At 39.2% G+C, this 22,019-nt stretch overlaps 1 protein-coding gene across 2 annotated transcripts; it reads left to right on the top strand.

Annotated features, from left to right (window-relative positions):
* Positions 1-138: 138 nt before the first annotated feature.
* dapk2b (death-associated protein kinase 2b) lies at positions 139-14,757 on the top strand. Of its 2 annotated transcripts, XM_054619169.1 has the most exons (12): positions 141-285; positions 853-1,006; positions 6,755-6,976; positions 7,666-7,804; positions 8,749-8,878; positions 8,990-9,038; positions 9,135-9,161; positions 9,258-9,410; positions 9,758-9,803; positions 12,713-12,802; positions 12,923-13,003; positions 13,770-14,757. In XM_054619169.1, the coding sequence occupies exons 2-12, from the start codon at positions 930-932 to the stop codon at positions 13,845-13,847; spliced, it is 1,092 nt and encodes a 363-aa protein (XP_054475144.1). In that variant the 5' UTR covers positions 141-285; positions 853-929; the 3' UTR covers positions 13,848-14,757. The 2 variants fall into 2 exon arrangements, with proteins under 2 accessions (XP_054475145.1, XP_054475144.1); XM_054619170.1 differs by lacking the exons at positions 12,713-12,802; positions 12,923-13,003; positions 13,770-14,757 and adding an exon at positions 10,550-11,449 and having other exon boundaries at positions 139-285.
* The last annotated feature ends 7,262 nt before the right edge of the window (positions 14,758-22,019 follow it).

Below are 22,019 nucleotides of genomic sequence, written 5' to 3'. Positions count from 1 at the left end.
TCAGCTCCTTGAATGCTTGTTCAGGATAAACACCAGACGTGTTGGTCATCTTTATTGATAGCCTGTCTCCCTCATGCATGCAGTTTCATAATAGAGCCATCAGGGGGAGGGACTTCTGCAGACACAAAAGCCTGATGGTGCTGCCATAAGTGCCAGAGAACAACAGAGACGTCAAAGGAGCAGTTTTGTGCCTGAACGACATGAGAACAGACCGGCTGTAGGAGACGTGGGGAACCGATGCAAGTTTATAGTCAACTCAGCGTCTGACAGAAGGTTCGACATAAGGTCAGTTTGTGGAGCCATGAGAAGTGTGACATGAAACTTATGATATAGGAAGTCTGTGGGGACCTGTGTTTTGTCTTCACATTTGTATATGTACATAAGTGCTCACTCTTCTACTGTACAATTACTCAATATTAAAAAAAATTCATTCAAATTCATACCAGTAAATAATGTAATGCTTAACAGTTACAAAGCATATTTTGCTGCCAATGTCGACCTGTTTGCCAAACAAAATGTTTCACAACAAGAGCAAATTTCACATATCCTGTCCTAATTACCCCAAATGCTCTTTTCTTTTAATTAGTTATAATCACAAGAACTAGCCACTGTTACACTGCCAAGCTTGGCACAGTTGAGATGTGCTTGTTAAAATTTTAAAGCCAATTATCACACTTTAGACTTTAGGAAAAGACATACTCTTTTTGCTGGTGAACTTATAGTGTTTAAGCTTTGGAAATGGGAGGTGAAAGTAGGTACAACTCTGAGATGGAATGCTATACAAGTTGGAACATGTAAACATTTTCATCACTCCAGTCAGAATATAACAGGTAAACCTCTTTGTATCATCAGGGTTGGACTTGTGGAGAAAGGGAAGGAGCTGGATAGACGGGCTTTAGTGGTGCACATCAAGGAGATAAACAACATCAATGAAGACACCTGGCATGGCGGTATTCAAGCAGCAACAGATGGATGATTTCTATGAAATTGGAGAAGAACTAGGAAGGTGAGTTGTTTTCCAAAGCTGTACAGGAGAGCAGTTTAACATACAGATGTGTTTAATTCCACTGTGTAGAAAAGGATCCTCCTCACTCTGTGTGACTCAGAGTGTGATTCAGCTCTCCCCTGCATGCCTTTTGACACAGTGGTCCTCCTGTATGCAAACAGCTGGCCTGTTTAAGCTTGTATTGGGGAGTGTCGCTGCGTTGGAAGGAGGTTGAACTTTACAGTGAGTGATAAAGTTTCAAACACACACTAAGACATCAAGCTCTGTTTGGGCATTATATGTCCAGCCAGGAAAGAGAATAACGTTTTGATTTACTGCTTTTGCAAGAGCTGATTCTGGGTGGTGGATCAATGTGTTGAAAATCAATGTTGAGGAGGAATGTTAATCGAACCACACACTGAGGAAACTTTGCCCCGTGGGGAAATAGATAAAAGGAAGTTGGCATGGTGAAGCGTGGATTGGGGAAGCTACAAATCAACTCTGCACGGAAAGATGGCTTTGGGTTGTACACCACTTGCTAACAGACAGAGAGGGCGTGAAAAGAATAGTGTCTGACATCTAACCTTTCACTACTAGTCACAATATACGCTATGTCCCGGTGTTAGCTGGTCATTTACTGCTCAGCTTCTTTGACACACCCTGATAGAATAAACCAAGACCTGCTGTTGAAATGCTGCATTCACACCTTCACGCCTACAGAGGAAGAGCTTTGTGGCCAGCATTGAAACTTTCATTGTATTTTACGTTGAGCTTCCTCATATATATGCTTCAATAAATATTCAAATGCATCTGTGTATGGGAAGATTTAACATCAAAAGGATAAACTGGAAATTCACTTAAATGTTAATGGGTGCCATTTTTAAATAAGGCACCCTTTATTAGTTGCAACTAATGCTTTATTGAGGATTAATAAATCATGCACTCATGCTTTATGGATCAGTTATATGTCAATAATAAGAACAACTTTCTTTCTTTGTGGGAAAGAGCTGCAGAACATAGACTTAAATGCATTTGTTATGAATGTATTGAAACTTGAGGTATTATTTCCTATGTCTTGAAGTCTTGAGTTATCACAATGTATAATGGGAGATTATTTTCCATTATTTAAAGAGCTTAGCAGACAAAGAAAGTGTTATACTGGCCAGAACCTGTTAAATCAAGAGTTGTTCTTATTAATGGATTTGAACTAATCTATGAAAGATTACTGAATTATGTCATCACATCATACAAAGGCTTAAATAAAAAGTGTATTAAAAGTCCTTTCTGTAGCGTATAAAGGGTCGAGAAAAAGTGCCTTGGGGAGAGTAATACCAGCAAAAGAAGAGCGTGGAAACGTTTTTTAAAGACTGAGAATATCACTGAGTTGTGGTTGAGCTGGAAACATGTTGCTTGATAAGACGCCAGCTGTGAGCTGAGTTTCGTACATGTTCTGCTTTTCTGTCATGGGAAATAGAAAGCTAATGTGGTTAAAAACCGCAGATGCCTGCAACTGAAAACAAGAAAGGCTTTTTCCGTCACAGAACGTGTTTGAGTTTTTTACCACCGATTCAGCAGCTTGATTTTTTTTAATTACACTTCTGCTGTGTTGTTGTGACAACTGTGTAGTGAGTTTTTGGAGGATTACAGCCCACCCCGCCCACGGTTTGATGGAGCCTCATGGGTTCAGACCTCTCCACTGTGCGCCCCAATGGAACTGTTACTCAATCGTCCTCTTGAGAGGGTGGGGAGATTTGGTGAGGGGGGCCATAAAGCTCGTCTGTGTGGAGTATTTAAGATGTTCTGTGCTTTATGGAACTGTTGAGCCATCGCTACAGGAAAATGTAATCCATCATACTGTCCACCTACTGACAGATTTTAATCTCACAGGGCCCCACGCAGCTTTACTCAATGTTTCTTTCCACGACTGACGTGAGGTTTTGGTAAACCTATCTGTAAAACAACCCTTTGCTTGAAATGTGAGGCATTTACTGACCCGTCTTACCATCCGATTGATGACACTGATGATGACATACAGTAGGAAGTGTCACAGAGGGATTCCACAGCTGCCACCGGCCCTCCCTCAGGACTGGTGGGACCGTGGTGAGCTGTTATACAAGCGACGAATATGTGAACTCTACCTAAACAGGTTCATTATTGTTGTTATTTGGTCATAACACCAGAGAACTTTTATACCTTTACTACCGCTTCTGCTAGATGGGGATACAATTGCAACCATGAATGAAAAAACATCATCTTTGTGGGTCATCATCTATAAATGGCAAAAATCCACAGGATGCACCATTAAAAAGGAGTTGCCACAGTCTTTGCACGCCTGAAAAAAAATGAAAGGCTTTTAAACTTCTAAACCTCTTAATTTTGAAATCTAGAAATACTGCACTTACATCCTCTACAGGTTTCACATTGGTTAGAACAGAAAGTTATGTGTCTGTGGTGCTTTCAGCCTTGCTTTCAGGCTTTAAAGATGGAAATGCCGGTCTGAAAAGTCTTGACAACTATTGGGTGGATTGCTGTGAAATGTGTCCATAATGTCCACCTTTACAGCTAGTGCCACCATCAGTTGGTCAAAATGTTATTATTTCACGTTATAGTATTTTAATTTAACGAAATACCTGCAAATATTCCCCTCAGCACCAACATAACTTTTTTTCTAATAAGCAAACGGCAACTTACTAAAATGCTCAACACAGATGGTGAACATGTTACACATCATCATCAAAGCATTGTCAATATGTGCATTTTAGCATGCTAATGTTAGCATTTACCTGAAAGCACCGCTGACGTTATTATACTGTTTAAATGTCTCGTTCCAAATGAATGCAGGAACACTGAAAAGGTCACTTGTGTTTCCTAATTTGTCTCTGGATACTAGAAATACTAGCCACATTCTTGCAGAAGGAAATGAATTAGAGAACTGTTTTCAGTTTGCAGAAGTTTGTTTTCTTCAGAGAGGATGCAGGAAGGGAAAGGGTGAAGACTTAACGCTGTAGCCTGAACAGACTAGATGTGTTGAAGTGGCAGACAGGTGCTGCTGATGAACGCAGTAAAGTGCTAGAATTTGTCCAAAGGGATTTACTGTACATGATGTATCTATAGCACGGACAGTAGACATGCATGTACGAGGAGCGGGCCAAGAATGCATATCGTCGTCTCTGCAGAACAGTCATCCCTGCTGTTGAGTGTATTCAAAATGTATTTATTCAGTGCAGAGACGGAGAGAACTCCTCTCACCCCGTTACTGTCAGCAGATACTCATGCTGCTACTCCACAGATGCATTGTTGACATTTGACCACTTCAATTAAGTGGGAATCTAGAGTATCCTGAACACTTCATGTGCATAAATGTTGAGGTATTTCATGATAATAGCAAATAAAGGAGTTTCAAGCAATGATGAGTCATATTTTAGAAGTTCCGAGCTGCTTTTCTGGGGTGGATAGGGACAGGGCTTGGTTAATTATGAATCTGGCCTCTTGGTCATGCCGCCCCAGAGGTTCAGTTGAGAAATGTGTTTAAATATTGGGCCGGCGCCACTTGTCCCAGCATTCTTCCAACCTTGGCTGTGGATAATAACCTTCAGCTGTTGGACACTCTGCAGGGAGATGATACTTTCAGCTCCACTGGCCGGCTTAAAGCTAAGACAGCCGGCACGCCTGGCCCGTTGTGGAATACCACTCCCAGTATCATCGCCATCACCGCTGTTACTCTGCACCTCGTAACAAACACTAAAGTAAAGCCCTGAGAGTCGGGCTACGACACACTACGAGGGGTCATTCTGTTCAGTGTTATCTAACAGGCAAATCAAGGACATTGTTGCGTGATGCTGCTGCCATGTAACAGTTCCTCCCCTCAGGGTGCTTGATGTTTGTTTTTGCAAATGGCATTCATTCAGCAAGTTAAACTCCTCAGTTCACACATTACTATAGTCATCTCAAACAGGGTCCGCTCTTCACGGATGTCTCAGGGTTGGAAATGTCCTGTGAATAGAACAGATAGCAACGCTGCTGCTTTGCTTCAGCAGCCTTCCCGCCCTGTTTTTCATTTTCTTATCCAATACAGGTGCCCAGTAGCTTGTTTGTGAAGCTTATAATATTTTTTTCCTTTTCAGACTGTTTCAAAGAAATGTTGATTTAGACATTTGAGGTCAGTGTGGTTGTAATCGATTGCATAATATTGGACGTTCTATTTAACATTTTGTCCCTCCAGTGTAATAGTTATTGAAGGAGTGGGTTTGTTTGGTACACCTCAGTAACTGTTGTTTTTGAGCAAGGCAACTTAAAAAAAAAAAAAAAAAAAAAAAAAAAAAGTCTTCAGTCCAGCAACTCCCAGTTGTGATTGTAGAACTGTACAGGACAGGGTGTGCCTCAAAAAGAGCAAACCATCTCAACGGCCCCACACTAATGCGCTTAATGAAAGGTTACTGTTGTATTTAATCCATGCATTCGTTTTATGATGAGCTGGAGCTTTCTCTGTGTGTAAACTGATTTGTGAAATGAGAGTGGCATGAGCGAAGGTTTTGGACAACCTGTTTTTACAGCAGCTCCAGCTCAGCAAGCTTTTCCCTTCTGCCCAGCAGCAGCAGCAGAGATGTGGCAGGTGGAGAACGAGCGTGTGGGCCGGTCTATACTTAGCCCTCTAAAGACACCATGATGATAGTGGACGCAGACTGGACAGCCTCTCAAAGCCACCCTGAAATCTCTGTGTGGACAGTTATGTCCAAAACATATGGCTGCCAGTCATTATCTGTCCTCTCTCTGTGTGTTCTTTAACAACGTCTAAAAATACAACTTGTATTTGTTGACGTGAATTATTTGCAAATGTAGAATAAATGATTGTGTCCACAGGCTTTATTATGTTTTATCCAATCACCAGTCACTGCTGATTGTTCCTCGTCTGTGTTGTGAAAGATAAAGTTCATCTTCCCCACTCAAAAACTATTTTGCCAGCTCTGCTGCCCTCATGTCTTTCTGTGGCCTGTGACTGAGGGATCAGTGACTGAGAGGCTTGTTTTTCTGAATGTATAGAGTGGGCAGGTCAACCCACAGCAGCAGGAGGGACAGCAGACTGAGATACAAGAGCTGGTCTGATAATGAAGCCATGGGGACTCACCACATATATTTAACTGGGCCTTTCACACTTCTAAATCAGTCTGTCAGTTGGTCAGTAAAGAATGAAATTACTTGTTATGTCAGGGGACAGTGGCAATAGAGATTACCAAATGTACTGGTGGAGTCATCCCTGTCTTTAAGCTGAAATGCTGATGCTAGGTTAGTAAAGCTCAGTATTTAAATTCTAGATGCCATAATCACATGTCCAAGGGCTTTAGCATGCAATACAAGAGCATAGTGAAAAATGAAACAATAATCCACTGAGAGATGGTCTCTAAGCCACACCTCTGTTGTGAAATAACAGAGTTTCTGGGATTTCTTTCAGTGGAGTGATCTCTCTAGGATGGCTAGAAGTTTGGCAGGGAGGTTGCTGCAGTGGGAGGACAGCAGCTCTGTCCACACTGCCTGCCTGTCTGATTGTTCTCTGTCTGGCAGGGAAACAGGAAGTGATGAAGTATACCTCAATATTTCAGCTGGTTTTGACACATGGCTTCCTCTCTGACATTCTTCACCTATAGTTATATCCTGTTGCTAATTGTTAAGAATTTCATTCTAAACTAGAAAAATGATGCCTATCACACATGAGTGAGATAACAGCACTGTAATTAAGTAATATCTGTCTTTTTTCTTCTTTTGTCTCCCCAGTGGGCAGTTTGCAATCGTAAAGCGTTGTATAGAAAGGAGTACAGGCGTGGAATATGCAGCCAAGTTCATCAAGAAGCGCCAGAGTCGGGCCAGTAGACGTGGCGTAAAAAGAGAGGAGATTGAGAGGGAAGTGGACATCCTGCAGCAGCTCCAGCACAACAACATTGTAGAGCTACATGATGTGTACGAGAACCGCACAGATGTGGTACTCATCCTCGAACTGTGAGTCACTGCATGATTTAACAATGCAACACAATATCCCTACAAAACCACACCTCAAAACATCCAAACATCTCCACAGAATCATTGTAGTCCATGTTCTGATCTGTGAGTTTATTTATGTGTAAATAGATTGTTTGTCGATTCAGTGTTTACTGAATACTACTTGCCAGGATCACGTGTGCCAGAAAGAACCAAATGTTTCTCACAGTCAATAAGGGTTGTGTTGAAAAGAGGCCTCAGAGGGACGCGTTTGGGTCCAGCAACTGCTTGGCAACATGAAGGGAACAATTAGGACTAAAAGAAAACTCCGTCCAATCAAAGCAGGAGTGAACTGACTGACAGAAATGTCACTGTTAGATGCGCAATGTGCGTCAATCAGTCTACTATGTTTTCTATGTATGAATATCAAAGAACATCATGTTTATCGGCTGCCAGTTGGTCAAAGGACTCTTTATACCACTTTCCAGCAGCTTTTCAAGTATTTTATTATGAAAAGGTTAAGAGCTGAAGTGATTTATAAGTAGGACAACTTGTTACCATAAACAGACATATCTAAGGCATCCTGAACTAATGCATCCAAATCCTGAGAATTCACTTTAGATAATGTTCAAGAGTCCTTGCTCCAGATAAACTGAGCCCACAGGATGTGTCTCTGAGTGTGTGTGTGTGTGTGTGTGTGTGTGTTACAGGGTGTCTGGAGGAGAGCTGTTTGATTTCTTAGCTCAGAAGGAGTCTCTCAGTGAAGAGGAGGCTACTCGGTTTATCAAACAGATCCTAGATGGAGTTGAGTACCTCCACTCCAAGAAGATCGCACATTTTGATCTGAAGGTACACCATGCTCCATCTGTGCATCAAATGTACATCTATATTTGTCTCGTTAGGAAGATGATATTCTTTACCGCCACTGCTACTGAACTGTACGTACTTGCAAGGTTAAGCCAGACTTTTTTCTAAATATATATAGCAGGTGTTTAATGTCTCACTATTGTGAATCACGCATCCTTCCTGTTTTCTGTGGCTAAAGTCCAGACACTCCGTTATAGACACCACAAGGTTATCTCTTCACTTTCAGAGAGCTGTGTCGCCCACGCTGCTGATAGTCACTCTCCTGTTTTTCTGCAGCTGCAGCGCCCCTTCACTCTTAATGCTTTTCGTTTGGCAATTAAGGAAAAAGAACACTCTGTGATGGCTCGATTCAAACCTGCCTGAGGCCGTGACCTTCACTTCACAATAACAGATCATTTTCAGAGGCTTAATAGTCAGACGAGGAACATTTTTGAAATGTCTGTCCAGTCAGCCTGGTTGTGATCTTTGTGCTGATCTTTTTGTACTTTTTTACACTATTGCTTTTGTGAGGATTAAATAAATGAGACCTAAAGTGTTTATTACTTTAGAGGTGCAAGAGGTTTTGTTCCTTCTGGACAGAGGCAGGCTAACTGTGTCATAATGTTTACAGTCTTCGTGCTAAGCTACAGTAAAATAAGCTGCTATCAGAAGCTTCATAGTTAGCGTTCAAACAAGAGAGTGAAATCAATCTTCTCATCTAACTTTTGGCAAAATATATGCACATTTTCCAAGGTGTTTAATGTTTTAATATTTCACACTGACAAGTATGACTGTAACTGTTACAATGTTTTCTCTCTAATGCTTACACAAAGGGCAACTTTAACCAGGTAACTTGTTTTACTCAGTGTCGCTTATGAATGGTCCAATATCGCAATAAATCTGCTTACAAATAAGCCTGTTTTGTTGTTGTTCTTTTTCAACTTCAGCCGGAAAACATAATGCTGCTGGACAGGAATGTTCCTCTACCCCGCATCAAACTCATAGACTTTGGATTGGCACACAAAATGGAAGCTGGGGCAGAACTCAAAAAGATTTTTGGAACCCCTGAGTTTGTTGGTAAGTGTTTTTATATGATATGTGTTTGCAACAAATGAGATTTTTGAAGAGGCTTGGTGTTTGGCCTGGCACTGTTTGTGATGCAGGAGTGTGTTTGCTGTCTATTTTCAGCTCCAGAGATAGTCAACTATGAGCCACTGGGATTGGAGGCAGACATGTGGTAAGAGCTTTTAATTACCTCTGACTTGGCTACCTTCCATACAACAGGCTTCAGTGCATAATTTAGGATTAACCTTGTGCTGTTTTTATTGCACAGGAGCATTGGAGTCATCACATATATACTGTAAGTTGGGACGATTCATGATCATGATTGAGAATCTGAATATACCTAAAGAGATTATCGACGACACTCAAAGTGTTTGTGTGAATGTTGTTTTAGTTTGAGCGGCGCGTCACCTTTCCTCGGCGACACGAAGCAGGAAACGCTGGGAAACATCTCGGCGATGGACTACGAGTTCGACGAAGAGCTCTTCAACAATACGAGCGAGCTGGCCAAGAGCTTCATCAGACAGCTCCTGGAGAAAGACACGAGGTAAAGGAAATGACAAACAGCTGAAGGCCAAAGGTCAATTCGGTCAATACAAAGCCCAGTATTAGAGGTTGCACGGCAATAAATCCAAAGAACACATAATGTGCAGAGCTGATCCACATGAGAAAATAAAAAACAGCCAGTCCACAGAAATCTGGTGCAAGGATTTAGACACTTTTGTTTTGGGTACACAATGTGATACACTTAATTAAACTAACATGAAAAAGAACTGTGTGTATTTCTTTGTACCATGTGATCGTGTTCTTTTTCTGCTCACCATGCTCTGAGTCTGATGTTAAGAGGTTTGGATGTATTTGTTAAGCCGCATTTTCTTTCTCTCATCATTTTAGAAAACGGATGACCATACAAGAGGCCCTGAACCATCACTGGATTAAGGTAGGAGCTTGATTTATGTGTATTGTAGCATGTTTTTGTTCTCTCTTTAACTACTGACAGTCCCACTTCCTGCCACATGTGAAAAAATATTCAACCATTGATGTCAAAGGGTAACAGGTTTGTTTCTTATTGGAAAGGAAAATTCAACTTTAAATCTGCCAAATAAATGTTAACTTCATGCTGAAAAAGTTCACACCCGCTAATTTTATATACACACTCTGATGTGTTGATAACATACTGTATCACAGTTACTGTATATTATTTCCATCACTGCACCACACCTCTCTAAGGATATGTTTTCACCATTCACCTATCAGCACACCAAGCTCTACACATATTGTACAGCTGTCTTTTGCAGTCAGAAATGTTATCTAAAAATTCAAGGGCTCAAACTGAAGCAAGATGTCACTAATTGTGTTTTTAATGGCATGGACATTTAACAACCGGTAATGTTGGAGAAGTCTACTCCAACATAGGGATGCATGTGAACGGTGTTTTGCTGTGGAGTCTTCGTTCTGTTTGAAGAAAAGCATGAAGCCAAGGAAACATAACACCCATAACGGGATTGTCTGTGGTTTTTGTGGCGCTCTTACCTGCCATGGCTTTCGCTGTATGGTCACACACTAATCCAACAGCGCCATGGCTGCTGGGATATTCACCGCTGTGTGTGTTTTCAAGATGCAACAATGAGACAGCCTCTCACTCAGTGTCCCCCCCCCCCTCCTCCTCCACCCTTCTGTCTGAAGTCCTGTGGCCACATGGAAGAGGATAGCGCTGCCCATGAAGCTGAGATGAGAGCGGAGCAGCTAAAGACGAAGCGGCTAAAAGAGTACACCATTCAGTCCCACTCCAGCATGCCCCCAAACAACACGTATGCCAACTTTGAGCGTTTTGCCCATGTGGTGGAGGACGTGAGTCTGATGGAGAGGGGGCTGTCAGAGGTGGCAGTAGCCCACAGCACTCTGCAGGGTGATATAGAAGCACTGCTCTCCATCTACAACGACAAGGAGAGCTGGTACAAGGAGGAGAGTGAGACTGCGAGGAAGCATCTGTCTCAGGTCCGCTACGAGTTTCGTAAAGTGGAGGCCACCAGGAGGCTGCTGCAGGAGGACGTGAAGTCTATAGATGCCAGTCTGGAGAGCATCAGTGGGAAGTACAGCCAGAGGCAGAGTCAGCTGGACACTCTGAGACAGGAGCTGAACTCTGAGCTACAGTGGATGCAGGAGGTGATGAGCTCTCTGCATCCGGAAGGAGCCAACAACAGCAGCAGTATGAATGCGGATGTGAATCATGCGCGAAAGGAGCTGCTGCATCAGTCCTGCAGGAGGGAACTGAGCCCTGAGGCCAGACAGCCACTCACAGAGTCTGGCTAACTTACCCAAATGAAGATACACTTTATTTGACCTTAAAAATCGCTACAAGTTTTTGAAAATGAGGCTGTTTGAATTCTACACATTGTTTTTTTGTTCGGCAGCACAAACTTATGAATGTATATCTGTGTAGTCATTTGCTTATTTCTATTTTTTATTTCTTGTATGAACTCTGTAGAATGTTGACGCTTTTCAGTTAAAGTAATAGTAAGACTAGGAATTTGAGGAAAAATGCTTATTTGCGTTCTTGCTGAGCGTTGGATGAGAAAATGGATACCACGTTCAATTCAATTCAATCAGTTTATTTTGTATAGCCCAGAATCACAAATTACAAATTTGCCTCAGAGGGCTTTACAATCTGTGCACATGAGAAATCCTACCCTCACATCTGTCCTTAGATCCTCAATCCTCTGAAGGCACAAAAAACTAAAAACCCCTTTAACAGGGAGAAAAAAGGAAGAAACATTTAGGATGGACAGAATGCAATTGTCATGATGAGCAGCATAACAGTTCTTAGATACAACACATTCAATGTATATGACATAAATGATTCATATAATAAGACTACTTATAAGATATATAGATAATGTTCACATCTGTGCGGTAAATAAGAAGCTACAATAGGGAGACATTTACCTTTGGATAGAGGCTGATTAATTAACTAAGCTAAGCTGACCACCTTCTGGCTGCAGTTTCTTATTTCTCTGCAAGAAAGGAAATAAGCATATTTCCCAAAATGTCCAACTATTACTTTTAGATAGCATGATAATGGCACAGTAGCATGAACTATTCTAAAATGTAAGTGACATAATGCTCTTGTTTGATTTAGCGGATTTCTTAGCTTTTTAATTTGGAGAAAAGATAATGAAGCTAAATATCAGTTATGGATGGTTGACTCTTTTCAATGTGATAGTTTCACATTTTTTAATTGATTTATTTTTTCATTCCATTACTTTTTTATTTTTTTGACTGTATATTTTGATTTGTTTATTTGTGTTTGTTTTTCACAAAGGTTGTCCATTTGTAAAGTTACATGTGTAGTCATAAATGCTTTTTTTCTGATAATCTATTTTTCATAGATTCAAATGTGCACTTTTACTGAAGGTTAAATGTATTTAAGTAAAGGTATTTAACTAATTATTTAACTATTTTCTTTCTTTCTTGGAGATGTTTTATTAGACATCAGGAACAAAAACATCCATGATAAGACCACATGTGTTTCAAAAGTATGTCACCACCTTGTCAGTGTTTTTAGCATCACAACAGATATTCCGGTACACAGCTCACACTTTGGGCATTTGATGTGCACACTGACATTATCCATTGTTGTCTTAATCCTGAAATAAATGTTCATTTATTTATTATACATTTTGTTAATAGTTTTTTCTGATTTGTGCTCTGAGATTTTAGTATATTTCCTATTGTACCACAGATTATAGTGCATTAGTGTTATGTTTTTGAATTTGCTTGAACATTTGACATTTATATTAAAGATACTTATCCATCCCTGTTATTCCATCCTTTATTGTGTCCCTGCAGCCTTTGAATACCAGACAGGCCATGGTGAAGAGGTTGTCAGTGGTCAACTTGGAGAACTTCAAGAGACAGTATGCCCGACGCAGGTGGAAGGTAAAGTTTCAGTATTTGTTGCACAGTTTGATTATTTCCTTACAGTGATCAGGGTTCTATAGAAATGTTGCTCTTGATTGCTTACAGGCCTCATTCTCTTTGCTTGTATCTGTTCAACAGCTGTCATTCAGAATTGTGGCTCTGTGCAATCACTTAACCCGGATCATGAGGAAGGGGTCCAAGCTGCCTGAGCAGGACGGGGTAAGAAATGACAGTTGTAAAGCTAACAGCAATGGATCAGTCCAAACGGTTTGGGAATTTAGCACATTCGCTTTCTTGGCAAAAGTAATTTGAGAAGATTGACACCAATCTCTAACGTCTGTATGGTAAATATGAATCTACAGAGACTAAAAAATATGAGCTTGCTCTGTCCAAGATTTCCAGGAGCAGTCACTTCCTGTGTCTAATTGTCAATGTGAGGTTGCTATGTAACTAATAGAGGCGTCGGGAAATCACTCCTCCCCGCCAAGAAATAGTGCAGCACATAACCCCTCATGAAGCTGCATATTTAGGTTTTTACACAAATATTTAAGGTTTCAATTTGTGAGCTTTAGAGGTGCTGATAGGTGGAGTTTGTTACTTTCAGAAACAATCAGGTAAGCTGTTTCTTTTTGGGCTAAGCTAGGCTAATCGACTGCTGGCTGCAGCTTTATATTTACCTCACCATTCAAACATGAGAGTGGTATCAATCTCAACTAGCAGCAAGAAAGCGAATATGCGTATTTTTCAAAATGACCAATAGTTTCTTTAAGAGTAACTGTTGTATTGATAATGCAGCATTTACTATGTGAACTGTACTGCATTGGCGTTATCATATTACATGTTTACGCTGGTATTTATTTTGGGGTCCTAGAACTTAAGATAAGATAAGAGATAAGATAATCCCGCAGCGGGGAAAATTTGCAACTTTCCACCATACAAACAATTTCACAGCTGTTTCTCACCTCAAACATTTTGATTATTTCAGAGGGATTGCGAAAGTGACCAAGAAGAAGACATCCTGAAGAGGAGGCCGAGGAGCAGAAAGAGAAGCAGCACTTCCTGAGAGAAAGTGTGCCGGTCGACGATGTTCCGGTTGCAAAACAGTGACTCAGTGACTTTTTGACGCACACTTTGCAGATGTTGCGTGTCAGGAACAGTCATCTTACAGTATCTGTTTGGGTGACTGCTATAAATTTAGCATTTTCATAGGGCAAATTTGCTTGTCTTGATGACCCACAAAACCAACAGATCATCTGCCCTATGTTAAATTGTGTTCTGTCATTTCTAACTTCGAGCTACCCTTTTCTGACATAAGAAGTTATAGTTGGATTATTGTTGACAGCAACTGAGAGGCCAATGTTAGCACGTCCACAAGAATGTAGGCAGCGTCCTCTTATGACTGCAGTCTTAAAAGTCCCTCAGCTGTTGATAACATCCGAGTAATGACAGAGTTAGATTATTTTATTTTTATTGTGCAGGCTGCCTGTGGTGTATTGTCCAAAGCACTGACGGATAAATAAAATTGTAGCTGATCTTCATAGACAGATGTTTACATTTTGTTCTGCTTAAAATATAGCAATGGCTATGTAAACACACCATTTACCATTAACCTCTTATTTTGCCACATCAGAATAATTAGCTTGAAGACTGAATACTGAGCTATCTACTGTATTTAACATAGGATATTTTAAATAACTGTAATTACTCGTGTCAAGTGTAGCAAAAATTGCATTTCATGTTGTGCATACATAAAGGCTGTATACACATTAAAAACATTTCACAGTTGAATATTTTAAAACAATTGTTAGATTCTGATGTATTTATGGTGTAAATATAATACCAGCCACGTCTTAATTTCACAGTTACTTATATCTTAGGTCATAAAAATGATCACACACTGTTTAAAAACACGTGTTTTTTTCTGTTCACTTGTATGTATTGTAAATTTTAATTTTGTTTATTAAATTACTGAACATGAAGCTTTCATTGTGAGTTTCTATAAAGTAAACAAACAAAAATGACTCCATTACATAAGTGTGATCATGACCACATGTTGGGCTTGACGTTGAAAAATGTATCAGCATACAGATGACGACCAAAGACATCTTTTAGCACATCCCACAAGACGACCATGAATGTGCTGTACAAACAGACTTTTTGTCATGTGATGCCTTGAGCCAATGTTCCTTTCAAACCACATAAGACTACAAAGGGTATCTGAATGCCAGTGGCCCCTGACAATAAATACATTATTTATTCTCTGAACATCAATGAGCACTAATTGTGATAGTGCACTCCTACTGATTTTTCCTCCGGCCACTCGTCAATTATTTTGTCTCACAACTAAAATCTTGTTTGGGCCCAGTTGGGCTGAAAGAGTTTGGAGGGTTAATTTGACCTGAACTAAATACATTTTTGGCAGGGACACCATGTAGGCCAATTATACTCTGATGGTAAGAAAGAGTCGTAATCAACAATTGGGTCAGTCTGAAATCTGTAAGCCTGTTTTTATACACTGCGCAGTACTGCATGTTAAAGTCTGAAGGGATTTGAGGGACATTTAGAATTTCACTTTCAGAAAGCTGATGACTCAAAAGAGACACATGGTGAAAATAAATCAACAGAGGCTTTAATGTGGGTCAAGCTCCAAAAACCCAATGGATCTTATCCACAATGCAAACAGTAACATCCAATCATTGGACCCTCCCTGCATGATAAACACCCACGTTTTCAAACTCCATGACCCCAATTTGTAAGTAAGGCTCTTTGCTAAAATGTGTAGGCTCTGAGTCTACGCAAAGACAATTTTTTGTAGAATATACAATAAAGATACAGAGAAAATGTGCTATACACTATCCAATGCAGACATCAAAATAAATGACAACAACTGTTTTCTGAGACTGAGTAGCACTCCTCCTTATGATGAGTAAACTGACCTTTGTGTGTAAAAATGTATGAATTGCCCTTTAAAGGCACAAGAAACAGTAGGAAAAACTGCACAAATGTTTCAGTGCTTTGATCTGCATAACAATTTGCATTTTGTGATTTCATCTTAACATTTTGAGAAAAAAAAAACACACACAGACGGCAGGTGTAAAACATAATTTAATATATATTATAGTACTTTAATAGACTGAGAAAGGTTTCTTGAGCAACCCATCTCAAATATAATCCCATTTGGCATGTAGTAACATCTTCCTTGTACACATCGCAATTCTTACAATAAGGTGTAATTTTTTCAAAGGCTTTTGAATTTATTGTCAGCTGGTATTACTGAAGTTAAAGTGTTAAAGTTGACATCATTCAGAGAAAGAAGCTTATTATAACGCTGTCAACAGTCCCACTGTTGACTTGATGCACCTCTACTCCTTATTAGAGCATAATAATACAGTGTAATTCTACTGTACAGTAGTATGTTTCTGTCCTGTGACAACCTGTGATTTACTGGCATAAGATGAGATAGGAGAAAGCATTTAAAGCACGGCCGGGTCATTCGTCTGTATGGAGTCTCTCTCCAGGCTGGTGACTGTAAATATTTCAGCCATGTCTCACTGAAACACGACCTGAGTCCTTTGTAGCTTTGTCATTGATAGAGAGTGAGATGACATGGCTTCCAGTCAACGGTTACAGTTATGTCTAAAGCATCTCATGTAACAGACTCACAGCTGGTATGTTGGGATCAATTCTGTGGTCTACCAGCGACGGGGTTATGGGATCATGGGATTCCAGCCGACTTATGGATGATCTGATGGATAGGTTGTACACACAGACAAATAAGGAGTGCTGTCAGAAATCGTGTGCTGCATATGTGTAACATGTACTTTGTTGAAAGAGATACAGATGTCTTTGAGGCAGTTCTAGGCCAGACTGTGACATGTAATGTGGTTTGCATGAAGCAAGCGTAATCCAGTGACTCCCATCAGTAATAATAAACTGTAAATTACCTGCAGGTGAATCTGAAGTGTGAGGAACAATGGTGACTCTTTACATCATATCACAGGCATGTGACACTAAGAGGCACACAGATGCAGGGGCACTGGTAATCCAAGTTGACCAAATTCTTTCACAATTGTGCCACCTAGTGGGCATAACAAAGACGTCAGTAATGAGATCGATAGTATACGTAAAAGCAATGATTTCTTCCCCAAAAAATAATGCAAATAAACAAACTCAATGTGAAAAGCAGAGCTATGCAAACACATATGATTATGAAACATTCATGGACCAAAATGGTAAATGCTAATTTGTATGTGACCACAGCTTTTAAAGATAATAAAAAAAAACAGAGAAAAGATGAAACTCATGTGAGCACATCAACTGAGAAATTGTAAGACTTCAACATGCATTTACAGCATGAACAACGTCATGTATTGTTTACATTTCTGAAAAAACAAAATATTTGTTGTAAGTATAAATCTCTCCTTGGAATGTAGATGAGATCTGCAGCTATACGTGCAAAAATATGAAGGTTTAGCAATCTAGAATGGATTTGTTATATATTTGTAATCAACCATGTCTCCTGAATACAGTTTGAATTGTTCAGTTATTGTAATCAGAATTGTGAATCTGATGTTACAACAAACTGTGTGCAACGTGACATGTGTAAACTACAAACCATCTGACTCCAGTGATTCAGTGTGTGTCTCATTTTCTGTGAACATCTGAAGGCTGTGTGCTCAGTGAACAGAGCCATCAGAACATCTGACAGAGGAGACTGTGTAATTCTGGAAACAGACCTGAGGACATTAATCATGAATGCCAGCCTCTCACTTTATCTGTGTGATCATTAGGCTATACTTTAGCATGACGATCACTCCCTGGAAATGAGCTCCAGGAGGCTGCTTCCATTATTCATACCTACAAGAGCACAGCCTGCCCCCTATTCTTGGAAATGAGACTTAATGAAGGGTGGCCATATTTAGACTTTGTGCTCTTGATATGTCACTGAGGAACATGTCTTTGTTAGTGGTCGAACCCTTCCATGCTTCATCATTAGCAATCTGCTTCCCCAATACCTGCGCAATTAGTTATAATGTTGCTCATTAGGATGCAGAGGTTCACTGGTATGCCACTTTAAGGAAAAGCCATATTTTTGATGGCATTCCTAACTATGAAACTTTCATGACATTTTCTGGGCAATACACTGTGTTGCATAAAGTACTTTGCGACTTGTCATGGCATATTATGACTTGTTATGTTAGAATGTACTTTTCTATGACACTTTTTATGGCATAATATATGATAACATTTTTAGAACTTTAATAGCATTCTATTATACAATGACTTTTTAATGACATTTTGATGGCATACTCTACTATGACTACTATTTTATTACATTTATTTATGAAATATTGTATTGTTATTTACATTACATACCATACTCTGACTTTTTGATGACAAACTAGACGATGCCATTTTTATGATATTTTTTTTTTGTTGGCATACTTTACTTTGACAGATTTATTCATTGAATACTTTACTTTGGCATCTATATTTCATTTTTGTGACATACTGTACTTCTTAAATGATCTTTGACATATTACCCTATGACTATGACATTATGAGTATGATTATGACATTACTTTTTAATGAAATACTATATTGCCAAATTGTATGGATTCTTTTATGATAGACAATACAATTACTTTTTAATGACACTATAGTTTCACATTGTATTTCACATCAGAATTTTTAATGAAATAGGACTCTATTATTTCTCCATGGCATATTATACTATCACTTTTTTATGACATTGTTATGACAAACTATGGAATACTATATACTATATATCTTACTATAATGTTACAATTCTTATGAGATTTTAATGACATACTATACTATAACATATGCTATGACACTTTTTATTGCATACAATTGTGCCACCTAGTGTCATGGCATTTTTTGTAAAAAAAAATTGTGATATACTATATTAATATTTTTCATGACATACTATATAATTACATTTTATATAATAAAAAAAAAATTCATCACATGCTTTTCTATGACATTTTTATATATTATATTGTTTTATTTTGGTACACCTATACGATGACTTTTAGGACGAACTATACCTCAACATTTTCATTAAATATTTATTATATATCTATTTAGTTATACTATACTATACACTTTTTAAAGGCATACTAGACTATGATTTTTTACGGCATTCTTTATGAAATATATATTGTAATTTTTTTCATGGCATAGTTGTAATGACATACTATACTATAGAGTTCCAAACCAATCTTGGTGTATAATATAAAAAGTGGATATTTGCAAGGATAAATCATCTTTTATTTAATTTGATTTCCTTTTAGTTTGTCATTAATCAATACATTATTTTATTACAATTAAGCTTGTATGAAAGTGTGTTTCTTGGAAACACTTACTAACCCTTTTTCCATTTCAATGGGGTCTGGCATCTGCCTACAACTGTAAGAATAGTAGTCAGACTAATGTGGCCAATTGTATTGTAGTTTAAAAAAAACATATATGCTGAAGATAGCAGCCTATGTGTGTGTGTCTTTGCCTCAAGAACAAAGACACACACACCACTATGTTCTTGCGATTGATTGATTGATTGATTGATTGATTGATTACTACCACACTGTATCAGTGGTGTAATAATTACACAAACGGCACTTTCATAACATTTTCATTTAACATATTGTTCACACCTTTGCAAGTCATACGTCACTTTCCTGTGCATGTACCGTTCATCCTTTACTTTTTTAAATATCTAAAACCTGGCATCTGAAGACGTATTCAAAATCAATGGTGCTAAAGCAATGGTGCTCTTTGAACATTGTTCTTCCACCTTAAATGGCTGTGGATCGGAGACGGCAAAATCAATTGCACTATGCTGAATTGCAGAGGCCACTGACGTCTGTATCAGTGATCAATGTACCTGGTGGTCGTTTGGCTCCAGAGACCAGAATGTTCCCACTGCAATATCAGGAAGAAACAGAAGCCTTATACAGTAGTGATTTATCATCGTCCATTTAATATATAATAAGCTACAACGATAGCCTACATTTGTTTTGTCCCATAAAAATTGCCTTGTTTCTGGAACGAACTGAGTTCTGCTTGAATCTCCCCAGTGGAAAGCAACTACAGATTGAAGTGGCAGATTCATCATTTATGTAACCTGCTTGTAAGATAATTGAGCAGGTGATATTTTTGGGTCACAGGTCTCTTAATTAAAGGTGTTCAGTCCTCTGACAGAGGAGACCATTATCTCTGTATGATGTGAATGAGTACAGTTCATAATAACATAATGACTCCAGTCCTCGCGTTGTGGGGATTAGATCAAAATGTGCGACAGCCTCTTACAGAATGTTCTGAAACATGCTGTTCTTCCTCGCAAATCCTGCTGCTCTGATGACCTGTAAATTATCGAGGAAGGCAGTATTTTTCTTTTTTGTAGACTGCTCAGCAAAAGAGCAGATGTAATGGCTTTGGTATTACAAGTGAATCAACCGGCCTTGCATTCATGTCAAAAAGGTTGAGTGACCCTAATGTTCACTCAAGTATCTGACATTTGAAACCTAGGAGTTAATTACAGAGTAATTAATCATTGTCTTGGTCTGAGATGTCAGCAGGTTACAAATTGCTGATTGCAAATGAGATTTGGTCACAGCATATAATTATATTTGATGACTCTGGTCCTGACTGCCTTTTAAAATTGCAGGATTAAAGACTAGAGCCATGAGAAGGAACACAATCTGTACCTCACCGTATGTTACAGAAGGATGCATTTTAATTTTACAACGTGTTTTCAGAGGAGATGCTGCAGAGTTTTCTCATTTTTCTATATATTAACTGATTGGGGGTGACTTCACATCTGCCTCTAGACTAGAAATTAATTACATAGAACTGAACATATAAATAAGTGCAGCAGAGCGAAGTACCACCAGCTTGGCTCTGATTCAGCACCATGCCACCTTGTCATTTCACACTCAGCAGGAGCTCAAATCAAGGCCAATTTACAATGAAAGGGTAGCTGGAGGGAATGAAGCCGTATGTATTATTCCTTCCAGCTTTTGCAACTGGAACCATGGACCTGTCCTCCTCCCTCCTCCATTTTTTCTCTCCCACTCGCCTTTGAATGCTTTCAACAAAAGGCTCTCATCTCTGCTCCTCCAGTAATGATTAGTCTTTGTAGTTTTGCCCACACATCGCCCAGACAAAAAAACTATTTTGCAAAGCATAACCTCTGTGAACCTTTAAATGGAAAGCAATATGAATGCTTGTCCATGGTAATAACAGTTTATAAAATGTAACCAATTCTGTACCCCTGACATAGTTGAACACATAACTGAGTAAATGAACATGAGGTTCATTATCACTTATGGAATATTCTAACACTTGCTGGTTATTCTGTGCACTTGTGAATTCCCCTTTTTTTGGCCCACAAGCGGCAGCAATGCGGATCATTGTATAGAGCATGTCCTTCTACTACCTCACAGTTTCACATTTGTATTTAATTCCCCAAATAAAGTATATGAATCTCCTTTTATAACATTTATATTTCTTGCTTTTTGTTTTCTGTGCAATTTCTCAAAACATCACATGTTCACCATTGGCATTCTTGATCACTGCACAATGTGATTTGGTCCAACTCACTTAGACAGCTCTATGAGAAAGGTGGCTTTTTGTTGCACGGCATTTCCTTACATTTAAAACAACTTCCCTCTTCTGGGTTTGTGTGAGGCAGATCTGTGCAAGCTGTCTTTGGGTATAAATGCTGTCAGGACGTCTGTGCACGTGAGTCCAGACAATTAGCCTTGCCCTGGGAGAGGGAATCTAGGGTGGCAACGCTGAAACAATGCAGTCTGGGTAATAAACCCCTCTACCTCCTGCCAGTCACCCCTTTAATCTGGAAAAAGGGACACGTGACTACTGTGCAATCCAGAGAAAGACAAATCCCCCAAATATGGCTACCATTTTTAATCTCCTTAACTTTCTGACAGCTCGTTTTCCAGGTCACAAACTTCTGTTTTCACCCTCTGTGAATATAATATGTTCCTACTGAAGAGAATAAAATGGGTCTGGCATAATCTAGGTAAAACTGAATCCAGTGCTTCAATAAAATTCACCCAAAGCAACTCAAATGCAGCATTATATCACCTTTTTTTTTCAAGGATTTTCGAAATGACAATAAGGAAAAGTAGAAATCTGCTTCATGACATGCTGTGCAGGACACATCCATGGTGTTTCTGTTTGCAGAGCAACA

The sequence above is a fragment of the Anoplopoma fimbria genome, chromosome 19 (genome assembly GCF_027596085.1).
Source record: "Anoplopoma fimbria isolate UVic2021 breed Golden Eagle Sablefish chromosome 19, Afim_UVic_2022, whole genome shotgun sequence".
In the NCBI taxonomy this organism is placed as follows: domain Eukaryota; kingdom Metazoa; phylum Chordata; class Actinopteri; order Perciformes; family Anoplopomatidae; genus Anoplopoma; species Anoplopoma fimbria.
The sequence above is the reverse complement of the archived record's forward strand: the minus strand, read 5'-3'. Positions and strand labels throughout refer to the sequence as shown.

What these genes read in the sequence shown, in the direction of transcription:
- dapk2b (XM_054619170.1), top strand. Translation starts at nt 930, where the DNA reads ATGAAGACACCTGGCATGGCGGTATTCAAGCAGCAACAGATGGATGAT. An exon ending in ATTGGAGAAGAACTAGGAAG is followed by an intron (nt 1,007 to 6,754) that starts GTGAGTTGTTTT and finishes TTGTCTCCCCAG; the next exon opens with TGGGCAGTTTGCAATCGTAA. An exon ending in TGAACCATCACTGGATTAAG is followed by an intron (nt 9,804 to 10,549) that starts GTAGGAGCTTGA and finishes TTCTGTCTGAAG; the next exon opens with TCCTGTGGCCACATGGAAGA.